The following is a 16,998-nucleotide window of genomic DNA, read 5'->3' on the forward strand; positions in this document are numbered from 1 at the left end:
TTTGAGGGGTCGGGAACATGGGGAGATGTTGTTCACAGGGTACAGATTTTCAGGTATAAGATGAATAAATTCTCGGGACCTTTAAAAAAAAAACCTTGAATAACTTACTTTTCTCTCTAAAAGAAACTCTGCTGACTCTCTTTTAAGGGATATAACTCTAAGGCATCTGTTCTTTTTTGTTATAAAATGCCTTTTAATAGCTTGGTATTTTTAAGGCAAAAATTATACAAATATTAAGCTTTAAAATCAGTCATCATCAATCTAGGGTTTGCCTTCAGTATTTCTTTGTTCGGTGAAAACCAACACTTGCTGTCTACTCTGAGCCTGAGGCTGTGCTCGGAGCGGCGACCCGTGGTAAGCAGAGGGCAGGGTCCGGTTGGGCGCCGCCGCGGCGGCCGGGACCCGTGCTCCAGGGGCAGGGGGCTGTGGGACCGGTTGTGAAGGGAGATGGGCGGCCCTGAGGAAGGGGACTCAGCTGCGATCTGGACGTGAGATGAGTTACATGAGAGTATGGTCAGGCCAGACTTGCAAAGTTCACGGCACTGCGGGGAGCTTGTGGAACGGGTTCAGGAGTGTGGCCACCCATCAGGAAGCAGCCCCCAGGCCAGGTGGGACTGGGCAGTAGTTTGGACGAGGGTGGCGTCGCAGGAGATGGGGAGAGAAAGGTCCAGGTGACTCCCAGGCCTCTGCCCTGCTTGGGATCCCTTGCGTTGACCACATGAGGGCGCTCTGCAATGGGCTGGGACCCGGGGGGCGGGGTGGGGGGCAGTGAGGAGCTCCGTGTTGGACTCACCTACTTAACTAAGGTAGCAGGGCGCTGGCTACCCGCCCAAGCTGGGGGCGGTCCCGGGGCGGGGTCTCGGGGGCACGGGCGGGGACTGAGGAGGGCGCAGAGCGGTGGTCCAAGTCGAGACTGCTCTTCGGAATCCCTTGGGGAGAGACCCACCCGGGCTGTGGTCTTTAAACACTCCTGCATTGTTTGAAGCCAAGGTTAGGATCTCTGGACCAAGAAGCAGAAGAGAAGGGCCCAGGTCTAAGCTGAGGGTGGATACGCTTGCTGGCCTGAGTCGCCTAAATTCCCCCCCCCCCGTTGCCCCCAGACTTTTAAATTAGAGAAAGTGTCTAATTTAAAGGACATAAAGTATTTTGTCCTGTAAATTTTGTTTAAATGTAAAAAATGTTAAAAACCTGAAGTGTAGCCATTTCCTGCCCAGAATTGCTAATTAAGAGAAACGTGATGACACCCTGCTTTTTACCATGCATCACGGACTTCACAGAACGTGGTTTGTCTTGTGTGATGCCGCACTTCTGTGGATAAGCTTTGAGAGATTCCCCATCGTGCGGATGAGGCGCCTAAGGTTTGGAAAATGTACGTGAACTTGGCCACGTGAGTGGCCAAGACCTGAGTCTTGTGACAGTACCCTTTCTGCTTTAGTGAAGGCCGTGCGTGGTGGTAGATGCCCCTCCCCCCTCTTGCCCTCATGGAGACAAGTCTCTCTTCAAGTCACGTTGTCCTCTGTTTCAGGATGATGACCTGGAGGAGGGTGAAGTGAAGGACCCCAGTGACAGGAAGGTGAGGCCTCGTCCCACCTGCCGATTCTTCATGAAAGGTAATTGAGCGAGGGGCCTTTGCGCGGCCCGCTTGTGTGGCCTCGGCTTTTCCTGGGACTGCGGTGGTGCTTCAGCCCTGGGCCTGTGCAGGGCAGTTCTCAGGGCTGGCAGGGCCGGTCTGTGGCGGCAGCGGCAGTGCTTCGATGTCAGCTGTGGGCCTTTCCTGGTCCCTCTAATGCCTCTGTTGGAGGGGAGACAGCCTGCTCGTTGCACCCTGGGATGCCAGGCCCACCTGCCTAGCACAGACCTGTATCTTCACTGTAGACAATATTAACTCTTTTTCTAAGTGGTCCTTCTTACAAGGCCAAATGCCCCAGCCACCACTTGTGACATTTTCCCACCTCTGTAAGGGGAGTTGCCACTTTCTGCAAGATGTCTCAGAGGCATATCTTTCATTTGGAATGGACGTCTAATTAGAGAAGGTTGGCCTCTGAAGGCAGCAAGGCCCCTCCCTCCTGAAAAGTGGACGGAGTGAGTCGCGTAGCTGTGACAGGGGCAGTGTGGCAGGGCTGGAGAGCAGCGGGCACCGAAGCCGGGAAGACGTGTGTCACGGCACCGTCCGGTGTGCGTCTGCGATTGAACGTTTCCCGTGCGCGGCGGAAGGTGCTCTCCTGCCCTGGGCTCTGCTCTGACCCTAGATGCCTCGCACAGTGACCCAGCCCACCCGTGCGGCCTAACGTTCACAAGAGCTTCCTGTACTTCTTTTCCAGATGTTGTGACACCATTGTCCACTCCTCCTTCACCAATATCAAATTCCATACCATTCAGAGGCCAGGTTAAAGGTACAAAATATACGCTATTCATCTCTTAAGTACCTCACAGTCCCCCTGCTCCGGAGGCCAGACTCCTTTCTCCTGGATCCAGAACACTGCCGTGAAGCCAGGGGAAGGGGGGGGCTCTGAGGGCAGAGAGCGGCCATGACAAGGCTCACGGGAGCTGCGTGCTGCCTGCACGGGTTGTGGGGGCACGGGGGGTATGGGGGCGGTGGAGCCCCGTCCTACATGTGGCCTCGAACAAGCCCGTCCCTTGTCCCGAGGTGACCCAAGGATGAGGGTACACAGGAACAGTCGGGACCCCGGTCAGCGCGTGCTGGGGGCGTGTCCTCTTGGCCGTGCTAATTCTGTGCTGCTGGTTTCTGCCGGGTGGGGGAGTCCGGCTCGTCCGAGTTAGACGGCCACGCAGTGGCTCCGTGTGTGGCCGTGTGCGCTGTGCCCGTGGAACGGGAGCGTAGCCGCCCTCGGGATGCAGATACGTGTGCGGTACCTTGTAGAAAGTAAATTGTTACAGGTCTTCAAAGGCCTTGGTGTTTGAAGTGTCATTATTTCAGAAAATTTAAACTTAAGCCGAAGACTTCTTTTTCATAATGACGTCGGCCCATCTCTGGAATTTCTGGAGTAAAATGATGGAGACAAACACACGTGCATACAACATGTATATGTACTGCGGTCGTTTCCGGTTAGCAGTGTCCGCAAACCGTGTGGTTCAGAAACCTGGCCATCGGTCAAGACCAGCCAGAGGCCCCCCTGGCAGCAAGGGCAGGAGGCAGCAGCATCCACTGTTGAGGTCACAGAGGCTCTGGTCCAGGTGTTTGGGGTCCCACTGCTGAAGTACTTTCCAGAATTTAGCCCCAGAAGCACACACGCCGTGAAGCGAAGTTAGTGGTGGTACTGCAGGTCAGCACCGTCGGGAGGTTCCTGGACAGACGAGGACAGGGCGCCTCTCCAGGGACGCCTTGGGGTCACAGCACAGTAGGAGGGGAGTCACACCGAGTGCCCAGTTGGGGTTTCGGGGAGTGAGACCAGTGGGTCAGGCATTTCGCAGTGGTAAGTGGCCTTTTTTGCAGTTTAATTAGGCCTGTTCAGTAACTTGTTTCAGGAATGTATTTTTTTAATATTTAGTCACCTTTCCTCCGTACTGTTTGTTTATTCTACAGAATAATGCGATAGAGTACAGAAGGAAATGGGTGTTCTGGAACATATCCTGCTTTTTCTTAGTTATGAGAAAGGTTTTGGATGTAAATATTTTTGCTTACCTGCAGTTTGTAAGATTGGTGTTGAACTGAGATGAATGTGTTTCAGTTCTCTCCAAGTAGCAAGAGAGTCACTTTAAAAATAAAATGAAGCTTTTCGTGTTTGGGGAGGTTGTGGGGAAATGGAACCTCATATCCAGCTGGTGGGAACGTGAACCGATGTGGCTGCCCTGGGCACAGCCTGCTCAGCGTGAAGGGCAGAGCTGCTCTCTGAGCCGGCCGCTCCCCTCCTTGGTGTCTGTCCACCAGAAATGAAGGTGTGAGCCACGCAAAGGCCCATACTAGCAGCATAGACATAACAGCTACGTGACGGTGTGGAAGCAACCCCGTGTCCCGTCAGCTCATGAACGGATAAACAAAATGAGACCCATCCTGATACCACAACGCAGTGGCACCTGGAGGACACTGCCAAGTAAAAGAAGCCTGTCATAAAAGGCCCCATGTTGTACGGTGCCACTTACAGGAACTGTCCAGAGTGTGCGGATCCATAGAGACTGAAAGTAGGTTAGCCATTGTCTAGGCCAGAGAGGGATGGGTAGCCATTGAGTACAGGGTTTCCTTTTGGGGGATGGAATGTTCTAGAGTTAGGTAGTGGCAACGGTTGCACAACTTTGTGAATGTACTAAAACCCACTGAATTATGCACTTTAAATGGGGGTATTTTATGGTATGTAAATTATATCTTTGAAAATGCTTTTTAAAAAATGTTTGGGGGCTTCCCTGGTGGCGCAGTGGTTGAGAGTCCGCCTGCCGATGCAGGGGACACGGGTTCGTGCCCCGGTCCGGGAAGATCCCACGTGCCGCGGAGCGGCTGGGCCCGTGAGCCGTGGCCGCTGAGCCTGCGCGTCCGGAGCCTGTGCTCCGCAACGGGAGAGGCCACAACAGTGAGAGGCCCGGAAAAAAAAGAAAGAAAAAAATAAAAAATGTTTGCTAGCTCTATTTCTGTTGTTATTGTGATCTGCAGGTTTATTGTTAAATTGCCCCAATGGACACATTGATATTTGTGACCATTGACAACAAAATGTACTTAGGAATACAAATTGAAACGTTTTAAAACACCAATACTTTGTTTATGTTGTATTTTTACCTGTCTTATATTTAGGTTGAGTCATCAAGACATGAAGTTCTATCCACAAAGGCATAAATAGCATTTTCTTTAAACTGTGTTGTGCTTTGGGTCTCTGATTCCCTAGCTGTCAGTAGCACCCAGCCCGTTCTGTGGGCCAGGCCTCCTGAGTCCTCTCCTTCATGATCTCTTTTTCTCTCCCACCCTCATTCTTTCCCTTTTTAAAATTGTGGTAAAATACACAATATAAAATTTACCATCGTAGCCATTTTTAAGTGTACATTTCCTTGGCATGCAGTGCCTTCACATTGTGGCCAGCACCACCGTCCGTCTTCAGAACTCCTTTCATCATGTGAGACTGAAACTGTCTCCATTGAACACTAGCTCCCCAGCCCTTGGCATCTGCCCTTCTCCTTTCTGTCTCTGAATCCCACTACGCCATGTGCCTAATACAAGTGCAGTCTTATGGGATCTGTCCATTTGTGACTGGCTTATTTCACTCAGCACAGTGTCCTCAAGGGTGATCCAGGCTGTAGCAGGTGTCGGGATTCACTTCCTTCTCAAGACGGAACAATATTCCACTGTGTGGTTGAACCACATTTTGCTTACCCATCATCCATCAGTGGACATTTGGGTTGCTTCCATTTTTTGGCTATTAGGAATAATGCTGCTGTGAACGTGGGTATGCAGACATCTCTCTGACAGCCTGCTTTCACATCTTTGGAGTATGTGCTCGCAGGTGGGATGGCTGGGTCACGTGGTAGTTGTGTTCTTAACATTTGGAAGAGCCCCCCTGCTGCTGTCCACAACGGCCGCATCGCTTTGCATCCCACCACTGAGCACAGGGTTCCGGCTCTGCTCGCCAACTCTTGCTTTCCGATGCTGCGATAGTATCGCCGTGGGTGTGACCTGGGGTTCTGATTTACATTCCACCGTGATTAGTGATGTGGACCATCTTGCCATGCACTCTTTGGTCATTTGTGTATCTTCTTTTGAGAAACGTTTGCTGCCTTTTTCTTCTTGTTAATTTATTTTTGGTCTTCGTTGCTGCGCGCGGGCTTTCTCTAGTGGCGGCGAGCAGGGGCTGCTCTTCGTTGCGGTGTGCGGGCTTCTCATTGCGGTGGCTTCTCTTTTTGCGGGACACGGGCTCTAGGCGCGCGGGCTTCAATAGTTGTGGCATGCCGGCTCGGTAGCTGTGGCTCGCGGGCTCCAGAGCGCAGGCTCAGTAGTTGTGGCGCACAGGCTTAGTTGCCCCGCGGCATGTGGGATCTTCCCGGACCAGGGCTCGAACCCATGGTCCCCTACATTGGCAGGTGGATTCTTAACCACTGCAGCACCAGGGAAGTCCCTACTGCCCATTTTTTAATCCCTGCATCCTCTTGTGTTTAAAGCAGCAGGTCTCGGGGTGTGTTCTTAAGACCCAGGAGCGCCCTGAGGTCAGTGCTCTAACACTAGCAGCGCCAGTTGGCAGGTGTCGCCCCCTGTATGTGCACCGAGAAATGACATCCGGGATAGAGCAGGGAGATCCATAGTTAAGCTTTATTTTTGAGTCTAGGTGTTTTTTTTTTTTAATAACTTTATCGGAGTATAATTTAAGTGCCATAAAATTCGCCTGTTTTAAATGTCCAGTGATTTTTGTTACTTTACCAAGTTGTGCACCTAGCACCACAGTCCAGATGTAGAATATTTCCATCACCCCGCCACAGCCCCTCAGCGTGTGTCTTTTCGCTCTTCCGCCTGACGAAACTACAGGTGCGCACGGGGTTCCTCTGCTGACACTGAGGCGTGAGGGGCGCCTCCAGGCAGGGCGTGCCAGCTGTGGCTGTGAGCCCAGATGGCCAAGTCTCCTCCAGGACACCTGGGAGACCAGGACAGTGACTGTGCTAGTGTTAAGGTTCAGGCTCTCAAGTGAAAATCAGAATTTTGGAGAACTTGACAGCTTTGCAGGGTTTGATGCCTTTTCCACACGACCGTCGTGTGATGTCACAAAAGCACACCTGGGTGGAAAGCCATTCACAGGTCAAGGTGGACTGGTGGCCTTCCGCCCAAGAGCTGGAGAAGTTCAGTGATAGGACTGCAGCTCGCTGTAACGGAGCCTCAGAGGACATGCGGAGTGTCTGGAGAGGCTGTCGTGGGTGTCCCCGGGCCGGCTGCACCTCGTTCTCTGAAGCCGCCCGGCACAGCAGGTGGGATGCCGGGCACAGTTGTCTGTAGGAACCCAGCCGTCTTTCATTCTAACGTCACATTAAAGGGATTTGCAAAAAGGAAGACAATGCTACTCCTATCGCTAAGTAGTCTTCAAACGTTTTCATAAAACTTTTATGTTAACAACTATTGTTAACATAAAATTACATACGTTATATTTTATGTCTTTAAAATTTTCTGTTTTAATTTCCAATATAAATATATCAATTAATATAATCAATTATTATATATCAATAAATATAATCGTTACAAAGGCTCTTTGGGGGTCCTGAGACCAAAAAGTTACAAGAACCACTGGCCTATGTTGTTCACAGAGAAGCAGCGCAGAAATTATTTTAATTCTTTCAGCTGCCATGATGACTGTGTTCCTTCAGAAGTTAGAATATCTCAGGATTCTGCTCCGCGTGGCTGTAGCTGTCTGTCACAGTTCTCTGTGACGTAGGGGAGTCTGGAGTTTTTTGTGTTCTTTCATGAAAAGTTTATATGCGACAGGGCGTTGGATTTTATGCCTGTTAGAATAAGCGTTTGTGCATCTTGGGTTGGTCTTTAATATTTAATTATTAGATTTTTATATATTCTGCCTTCCTTTTAGGAAGTCATTTTTAAAAACCATGAAGCACCTTAAACTTCTTTATTTTGACAATCCCTATATTTGTTACTTATTCTGAGTTGTTTAGACTAACAGGAAATGGGACCAAGGAATATTTAAGAAAGAACACTGTGTCTTATTTAGAAATAAAGTCTTTGTTTAAGATTCTAGTGTGAAGCAAGCATTTTGTATGGACACTAGAGAGAGACTGTCAAATTGTCTCCGCTGTTGCAGTGGGACGCCTCGCAAATGCGGTGACATGCGGCTTATAAACGCCGTCTGGAGGCACCACACTGACGCCAGTCAGACCAGCAGTCAGAATTTTAAGGTCTGTGGTGTTTCTGGACCCAGCGGCAGCCGCACTCACACATGGGCCCGCAGAAACAGGCGCTTTCTGCTCCCCTCACGCCGTGAGCGAGACGGCCTCCTTGGGCTGCTGTGTGTGGTGTGTTTTCCTTTCCTGTCGTCTCTGTGTTCGGGTCCGTGGTTTCTGCTGAGCCTCAGGTAGGCTTTCTCTGTGTATGTGTCTGTTTCACTGGTAGAGTTTGGGTTTGTTACTTTTGAGCTTGCAGGTTCCTTTTTTGTAGGTATATTTATTGTGTAGTGAAGAAAAGCGGGGCTCAACACAGAGTGTATCATACAACCAGGAAAAAAATGGGGATGGATGTACTGATTGACTGATCTATCGATCCCCCACAAACGGATCCCTGCCTTTGGTGCAGGGCCCTGGAGGTGGGGAAACATCACTGAGGGCCTCTCTGAGTACTTGGATGCCTTTGTTGACCTGCATTCCCGTGCCTCACCGAGCCCCGCACCACACTGCCACGCTGCATCCTTTTTTCGTTGTGTGGTTTTGGGTTTTTGTGTTTTTTTGGCTGTGCCATGAGTCTTGCAGGATCTTCGCTCCTGGACCAGGGATTGAACCCGAGCCCCGGCAGTGAGAGCGCCGAGCCCTTCACCACTGGACCACCAGGGAACTCCCAGATCCTTTCTCCTTGTTCCTTTTGGGCTCACATCCCTGTCCACGCAGAGTCCTTACAGAATAGTCAGGCTGTTTAGTCATCCAGTCACAGTCTCAATCCACGTAAATTTTGTGTTCGTGAAGTTTCATTTAGAAGCAGAAGACTGTACAGTTTTTAAACCAGTAGATCGATTTTTGCTTCCATTTCCTGGAGAATTTTTTTTCCAAATAAATTGCTTTTTAAAATTATAAAAGTAATATGTGCTGACAGTCAGAACAATAACAGTTTGGAGTGTATCCTTTCGGGCCTTTCTCTACACAATTAAAAGTTCACTTTCCGAAAGGCGGGTGGGATTACACTCTTCTTGCTGCTCTTCTGCCGCAGGCGTGGGGCTTCTGTCCGTGCCCGTGTGTACACGGACCACACTTCTTCGGGAGTAGTCTTCTCCTCCTCCTCAGAGGCCGGGGGCCCAGACACGTGCGGTGCGGACCTTAGCACTCTGGGGGCGGGGCCGGGGGCGGGTCTCGCGCTGATGCCCCTGCCCTTGCCTCTCACCCTCCTCCCTCAGCTCCGCCCATCCCCCGCCCCTCCTCCCTCCCCTGCCAACATGGGGAACGAAAGAGCTTTCTTTGTCAGTGGGCCTGTTTTGTTTTGTTTTGAAAATTTTTTAAATACAGGAAGAACAGAGAATCACAAATACTCATTTATCTGCTACCCACGTATTTATTTTAGATTTTAAAAAATTATAGAACAGCTGTGGTTTATAGTGTTAATGCTTTCCTGTGCTTACAGTTTTCTGCAATGAGCTCTTGTTACTTTTTAACTACATAAGCAGTGTGGACTATGATGTGAGTTTATAAGAGTCAAGCATTGAAGAAGTATATGATGTTTTGGAATTCTTTATTTAGAGATATGACTGCATAGTCTTTTTTCTTTGAAACTCTCGGTGTCTCTGGGATTTTGAAGCCCCTGTAGTATATATGTCCCAGCCTCTGACTTATATGTGATCTCTCAAACACTTTTAGAAATTAAAGAGTTAATTGGTTATTTTTGCATTCTCAGAGAAGCAATTTTTTAAGTGTACTTTATTTCATATTTAATTTGGAGCATTGTATTATTAAGTTGGTTTTAATACAAGTTTAAATATTCATAATGTTTAAAAGGTAAAATTTATTGTTTCCTTAAATACCAAATGATTATTTCTCTTTAGTGTACATGATACAAGAAAAAACGTATTTTGTCGACAGAAACATTCACATGGAATATCATGTTTAGAAGTGAATATACATTAAAAGATGGCTTACAATTTAACTACATGCTAACCGATTGAAAATGTTTTTTAAAACCGCTTAGATGTTGTATGCCAAATTTATTTTTTAAGCCTATGTATATATTATCTATTCAAAAAATTAAATTTTAAGAAAGTGATTCATTCACTCACTAATTAATTTTAAAATGTAGACTTCTTGCCTCCTGTGCTGAAAAGTCAAGTGGTTTTCTTGAATAATCTTGGTGTTCTGTTGCTGAGTAATGCTAAAAGTTGACCTTCTTAATTCTTTGTTGTAAAGTATAAACACCCAATTTATCATTGCTGTCTATGTGTTTTTTCTCTCTAATGCATTTTTTTAAGTACCAGAAATAGCCTGAAGTGGTTTGGTAGGAGAAATGCAAAGGTACAGAGCTGGTAAAGACCACCCTGGCATAAACGTGCAGAATTCTGATCATTTTTGTGCTTCTGGTTGATACCTGTTTCCGTACGGGCAGTCTTTTGAGTCAGAACAAGGACCCTGTCGGTGCACCTGCAAGGCTCCCCGGGGCACACGTGTCCTGAGCAGCAAACCCCAAGGCAGGGCCGTCCCGACCGTCGGGGCGCTCTCGGGCCTCTCTGTTTCAGGGGAAATGAAGTGTTCCCACGGTGACTGTGGGACAGGGGCCCTGCGGGAGCCCTTTTCGAGGTGCCGCTCACGAGACAGTCCCAGACCTTCCAGGCTTGCCTGCTGTGGCCCCGTGCGGTGGCCGGGCCGCGCTTGGCCCGCCGCCTGTCTGCCTGGCCCGGCGCCGGGGGAGCAGGGGGAAGCTGACCTGTGCGCTTGGGCCGGGCACCCCTTCTGACCTGGCTTTTATTTCCGTAGGGAACTGTACCTGGGGCATGAACTGCAGGTTTATACACCCTGGAGTCAACGACAAGGGCAACTACTCCCTCATCACCAAAGCTGAACCTTTCCCGCCCAACGGTGCCCCGCCTCTCGGACCTCACCCTCTGATGCCTGCCAACCCGTGGGTGCGTGAACACCTCTTTCATTGCTAGCAAATCACACCTAAGCTCTGTTTGTGACTCTCCGACTCAAAGCACGCTAGTACACCTCGTATGGCAGGCGTTTCCGCCTCCTGGCTGCTCTGGTGTCTCCAGGCAGAGGCCCCCAGGCTCAGGGCAGCGGGGTTGGGCGGAGCGAGGCTTGGGGGAGAGAGCAGGCAGTAAGCCGACTGGTGTTCTACTTGGTGTTTTTGCTCCCCCTTTTTTGTATAGATGTGAAAGTTTGCTTGCTCTCTTAACTTTTCCCTTCTCATTTTTTAATAGGGTGGGCCAGTAGTTGATGAAATTTTGCCTCCACCCCCTCCAGAGCCCCCTACGGAGAGTGCTTGGGAACGAGGACTCCGGCATGCAAAGGAGGTAATGGAATCAGCAGAGAACCCGAGAAGAAAACTTGTGGCGGTCCTCGCGCACGGCTAGCATTTCTGTCTCTCCGAGGCCTGCTAGGGCATGGCAGAGCCCAGGCGGCCAGGGAGGCCCCAGCGGGAGCACGGCCCGCGGTCTTCCCGGGGCTTGCGGTGTACCGGGCTGTGCCTGAGCCAGAGCCGCAGCCCCCGGCCCCTTGGAGGCACTCCGCAGAGAGTTGGTGCTCCTGCTTCCCTGCGGCCTCCCCTCTCTCCCCCCACTCTAGGCCGCACGGGTGCCCGGGCTTACCCTTCACGGCTCGGGCCGCCTTCCCTTCAGGGACGTGGCAGGCTGAAGCAAAGCTCTTCCTGCCCTCGGCACGCGCCCGCCCCCAGCCCTGACCCGCTCCCGGTGCCTCTGGAGCACACCTCCTGCCTCCCCACTGAGGGCACGTCTGCAGTCCCCTGGGTCGGTGCCAGCCCTGGGAACGGAGTCGCCACCCCGTCACCTCTTCCCAGAGCTGGGTGAGCTCCTGAGTGCAGGGCTCACTGTGTCTGCAGGGACCGGGCGCTCCTGTTGCCCAGAAGCGTGCGTGGGGTCCCGCGTCCAGCCCCAGCACGGAGCTCAGGCGTGTCCCCAGTGAGTGCTGGGTCGTGCTCTCCTGCCGCTCCAGCCCAGGCTTCCGGGGTCAGTCGGGACAGGATCCCCCTTTGTTTTCCTAACAGTAACTGGTGTTGGCTTCTCTCTTCTTACAATGGTAGGTTTTAAAAAAAGCAACCATTCGAAAGGAACAAGAGCCTGACTTTGAAGAGAAAAGGTTTACGGTGACCATTGGTGAAGACGAACGGGAGTTTGACAAAGAAAACGAAGTTTTCCGAGATTGGAACTATCGGATCACAAGAGATGTTAGAGACACAGCGTAAGGAATGGCTCTGCCTCTTCCTTCCCTGTTGAGAGAGAATTCAGTGTCCCCAGCTGCGTGGGGCTTGGACTCTGGAGAGCAGCAGCGCTGAGGTTACCCAGGGCACGTTGGGGCCTCTCCACCCGCCAGCCTGAGGATGGCCTCCCCAAGAGCGTCTCAGGCAGTTTGCAGCTGACTTTCCGTGTTGTTTTGCTTCTGGGGAGGACACGTTTTAGCTCCGTGCCTGGGCCTTGTGACTGCAGGGGGCCTCACGCCCGTTTGGGTTCCTACGAGAGCTCGGAGAGGTTTTACAGCTGCTCCTAAAGCCCCTGGGGCCCCGTGAGTGTCCTCCCCACTTTTCCCCAAGTTCCCCAGGAACCAGGAAAAGCTGTGAAATTTGTCACTAAAATCCGGGAGTATGGCAGGTTTCTTCATTGTTTCCTCCAGACATTTTATCACTGGTCTTTTAAAACAAATTGCAGAAGTACATGGGTTTGAAACACCTGTTGGCTCTGGAGGAGCTATGTAGCGTCCCAAGCACGGCCCTCGGCTCCCAGCACGTCTGCTCCGGGGCAGGCGCCGCTCCGGTGCACTCACCTCTCGGGACCGAGCGGGCCAGGCCTCTCCTGAGCAGGCCGACTCCAGCATCGTCTTCTCTCACAGTGACACCGTGCGTGGAGGTTTGCTGCTACAAAGCACAACCACTGATTTGACCGAAACGACAGTCAGAGGCTGAGAAAAAGGCCATAGGGTTGGCTCTGCGTTTCCAAGATCACCAGTGCTTGCCTGAGCGGTGTGAGGGTTGGAGCGTTAGGAAGGCGTCTGGCTGTTGGGAATGAGAAACAGCTGTGTCACTTGGTAGAGCAGCCCGGGTCACCCTGCCGGCACCCCGCAAGTGCTGGGGGAGAGATATCCTAGAAAGCAGCCGCTGCAGGCCACACAGACGCAGCGCGGCCTGGCGGGGGCCTCGGGCCTCTGCAAGCTCTGGGCGTCCCTGTTTCCCCCGCCAGTTTACCCAACGGGAAGGGTCAGTCTGGAGGCAAGACTCTGAAACCGCGCCGAGGGCCATCTGCTGCCGGGTGTACACTTCCCTTCCCTGCGCCCCGCCCAGGGTTTGAGTCAGGGCCCCGTGCAGGTCCTCTGAGTCTGTGCGTGTGGGAGCTGGGGCCTCCTTGCCCCTTCCCAGGGCTTAGTCAGCTGTCCTGTGCTTGTGATTGAAGGCCCGCCTTTATCTCCCGCACAGGGGTCTGCTCCGAGACCTCCTGATTTATTCAGTGGGTCTGTTTCTTCACGGGCCGGGCCAGCTGTGACGTTGTGAGGTCGCGGAGGGTGTGTCTTTTTTTTCTTTCTTTCTTTTTCTGTTATTTGGCCGAGCCGTGCGACGTGCAGGTTCTTAGTTCCCTGACCAGGGATCAAACCCGTGTCCCCTACAGTGGAAGCGCGGCATCTAACAGCTGTTCTGCTGGGGAAGTCCCTCGGAGGGTGTGTCTTGTTTTTCCCATGGTTTCTTGGCTGGTCTTACGTGTTTTGGTGTCCATGTGAACCTGAGGATCAGTTGTCTAGCTGCATAAAGAAACTCATCAGCATCTTTACAGGAATTGGCCTCAATTTGTAAATTAACAAAGGGCTTTGTAAATGAACTGACTTCTTGGTGATGTTCAGTTGTCCTTTCCAAAGACAAGGGACGTGGTCTCATTTATTCACACGTGCTTTTGTGTCTTTCAAGAGTGCTAAAGTTTTCTTCAAATAGGTTCTGCACGTTTCTGATTAAATGAATTTTGTTCCTAAATATGTTTCCTTCTTTCTTGCTAGGGCAAGAGGGGTTTTCTGTACCCTCTGTCTCCCGACTGGTTATTATCTGTGTGCATAAGGGTGTTGGTTTTTCTGTGTTAAGTTCTCTGCCTCTGCCTTACTGGGCTCCTCTGGCCACTTGAATCGGCTTCACCGGCATGTCTTGGCTTTTCATGGACAGCATCATTTGATGTGCAGGTTGGGGTGGTTCTGGGGTCTCCTGGGGTCTGACCACGGCGGCGCCTGTGGCAGATGGGTGGGCTGCCTGAGAGGCCCTGGGCTTCCTCAGCCTGTCGGGTCTTAACGGGGATGCCTCCCCGTTCCCAATCAGTAAGGTGCTGGCTTCAGTTCTAAAGTGTGTGAAAGCATGTTACCGTGTTCAGAAAGGATCACTTCCTATTTTCATTGAGAAAGGGGTATTGGATTTTTGTCACAAACGTTCTCATCATCTGTAGGTGTAATCCTGTGATTTTCCTCTGTAGGTCTGTGATTTTCTTTAGTATATTCATTTTCTAATATTGAGTCAGCCTTGCAATGGTGGTGTGTTTTTTTCTTTTCACGTGGTGTCTGAATCTTTGCAGATATTTTATGTCATGTTTTGGCGTTAATATTCCTAAGCGATAAGCTTGACTTTTCCTTGCTCTTTTTCCAGACTTGAGCCTTACGCAGACCCTTATTACGACTATGAGATAGAGCGGTTCTGGCGCGGCGGGCAGTACGAGAATTTCCGGGTGCAGTACACAGAAGCGGAGCCGTACCATAACTACCGGGTAGGTGGGGCTTACGTGTGTAGGTCAGAGCTTCACTGATGGACCCATTAAAATCATCCCTTTTTTATTTATAGGACTTTATATGAGCTTAACTGTGTGGGCGTGGTATACTAATTTCAAGCCCCGGTTGACTGTTCATGGAGAACTAATTCGGATCCATTGACTAACTTTGTGGTGATTTGAGCAGATCCTTCCTTGGGTTGGTCTGTGCTCTTGCTCTGTTTCTCACCGGAGCTGCTGGTTGGGTGACCGATGCCAGCGGCAAGGGGTGTATCCCACCCTCTTGAGCACATCACTCTTTCAGGCTCCTTAGGACCGACCACCCTTTACGGCTCGTGCCGCCTCATGCGCTGGCTGCCTGGGCCACTTCCAGCCGTTGCTGTTGGTGCTTCTCTGAGATACAGTAGATTTGTGAATATACGCGCTTCAGTCTCTGAGTCCCTGACTCTCTGCTTTTGGCGTGAAGCTGCCGCTTGGAAGAGGTCTGTTAGAAGCAGGTTAGCAGGGCTTCCCTGGTGGCGCAGTGGTTAAGAATCCGCCCGCCAGTGCAGGGGACACGGGTTCGAGCCCTGGTCCGGGAAGGTCCCACATGCCACGGAGCAACTAAGCCCGTGCGCCACAACTGCTGAGCCTACGCGCCTAGAGCCTGTGCTCCGCAACAAGAGAAGCCACTGCAGTGAGAAGCCCGCGCACCACAATGAAGAGTAGACCCCGCTTGCCGCAACTAGAGAAAGCCTGCGCGCAGCAGCAATGACCCAGTGCAGCCAAAAATAAATAAGTAAAATAAATAAATTTATTCTTAAAAAAAAAAAAGCAGGTTAGCAGTTTTTGTGCCACGACTTAAGTCACATTCGTGAGTTTTTTGGAGCAAAGGGGGCTGACTGTCTGGGAACCCATCAGATGGTGAGCTTGTGGTGAGAAGGGGCCCCTGGTTGACCACGCTGTGCCCTCTCCCCGGCAGGCAAAGCAGACTCCTCGCTGGGGCCGGCCTGCGGTTCCAGGTGCCTCGTGACAGACGGGGCAGCCTCGAAGGGAGCAGGACCTGCTGGGGTCCCTGCCACCATGTCTCCCTGTGGCCCAGGGCAGGCTGCCTGTGCAGAGCTCAGTCATCTCCATCCCTCGACAAGAGCTAAGGCCAGAGAGGTCTGCCCAGCTCACAGCGGCCTGGGTGCTGATGCTGGAAGGGCAGGCTCTGCAGGGCAACCCCCACCATGTGGCCTCAAGTCCGTTTCTAGCGCTGAAACAAGACCCCCACCCCGGCGGTTCTGTCTCCTGCTGCTGCTCTCGTGTGTCCTCCCCGCGCCTCCCCTTCCGAGTGGCTAATCGCGGCATGTGCGTATGTTTGGCTTCTCCACGAAGGAAAGGGAGCGGGAACGAGAGCGAGAGAACAGACAGCGGGAGCGGGAGCGCGAGCGGGAGCGGGATCGGGAGCGCGAGCGGCGGCAGCGGGAGCGCGAGCGGGAGCGGGAGCGCGAGCGGGACAAGGAGCGGCAGCGGCGGAAGGAGGAGTGGGAGCGGGAGCGCGCCAAGCGGGACGAGAAGGACAGACAGCACCGCGACCGCGACAAGGAGCGCGAGAAGGACAAGGAGAAGCCCAAGGCCCGCTCCCCGCAGCCAGCAAGGTGAGGCGCCTGCCTTCGCTGTCCCCGGGCGGGGGGCGGGGCTGCGGGGCGCGCTCCAGGAGCTGGGGTGCTGGAGCTGGAGGCCCGGCTGGGGGGCTGGGGGGGCGGGGGGGGCGGTTCCGGGGTCTCGGGCAGCCTTTTGGAAGCAAAAGCGCAAACACGTATTTGAGTACCTGCCCGGGACACGTGGTCCTCTGCAGAAGATCGTAGCGCTGGCTGAAGCGTGTACGTCCCGTGTGTCTTACAACTTGGTTGAGATGTGAGTCGCGCATCATGCAGTGCACCCATTTAAAGGGTCCAGTGTCAGTGGTTTATACCCTAGTCACAGCGTCGTGGTGCCGTGACCACAATCTTAGAACACTTTTGTGCCCCAGAAGGAAGCCTCATACCCATTAGCTGTCATTCCCCATTTTCTAGACCCTGGCAGCCTCTCATGCACTTCTGTCTTTGTGGGTTTGGTTCATACAAATGGGGTCATATAATGTGTGGCCTTTTGTGATTGGCTCCTTTCACTTAGCATAATGTTTTCCAGGGCTCAGCCACTTCGTGGCGTCTATCGATACCTTGTTCCTCGCTATAGCCAGATACTATCGCATTATAATGTGGACGGACCACATTTTGTCTATCCATTTGTCCGTTGATGGACACCTGGAGTGTCCCGACGTTTCGGCAATGGTGAATGTGGACATTTACATACAGGTCTTTGTGTGGACGTAGTTCTCATTTCTCTCATATCTATATATCTAGGAGTAGAATTCCTGGGTCACATGCTAAATATGCTTAATGTTTTGAGGAGC

The 16,998-nt window shown here is 51.8% G+C and overlaps 1 protein-coding gene across 2 annotated transcripts in view; it reads left to right on the top strand.

The window, feature by feature from the left end:
* The window catches only part of ZC3H18 (zinc finger CCCH-type containing 18), a 49,181-nt gene that overhangs the window by 12,959 nt on the left and 19,224 nt on the right, over nt 1–16,998 (top strand). Inside the window, exons 3-9 of one of the 2 annotated variants that reach the window (XM_059045895.2) lie at nt 1,526–1,610; nt 2,322–2,393; nt 10,594–10,742; nt 11,040–11,132; nt 11,879–12,036; nt 14,462–14,579; nt 15,939–16,201. In XM_059045895.2, coding sequence (XP_058901878.1) covers nt 1,526–1,610; nt 2,322–2,393; nt 10,594–10,742; nt 11,040–11,132; nt 11,879–12,036; nt 14,462–14,579; nt 15,939–16,201 — 938 coding nt within the window. The remainder of the gene's footprint in view (nt 1–1,525; nt 1,611–2,321; nt 2,394–10,593; nt 10,743–11,039; nt 11,133–11,878; nt 12,037–14,461; nt 14,580–15,938; nt 16,202–16,998) is intronic. The other variant, XM_059045896.2, reaches the window with a different exon arrangement.

The sequence above is a fragment of the Kogia breviceps genome, chromosome 18 (assembly GCF_026419965.1).
Source record: "Kogia breviceps isolate mKogBre1 chromosome 18, mKogBre1 haplotype 1, whole genome shotgun sequence".
NCBI classification, from domain to species: Eukaryota; Metazoa; Chordata; class Mammalia; order Artiodactyla; family Physeteridae; genus Kogia; species Kogia breviceps.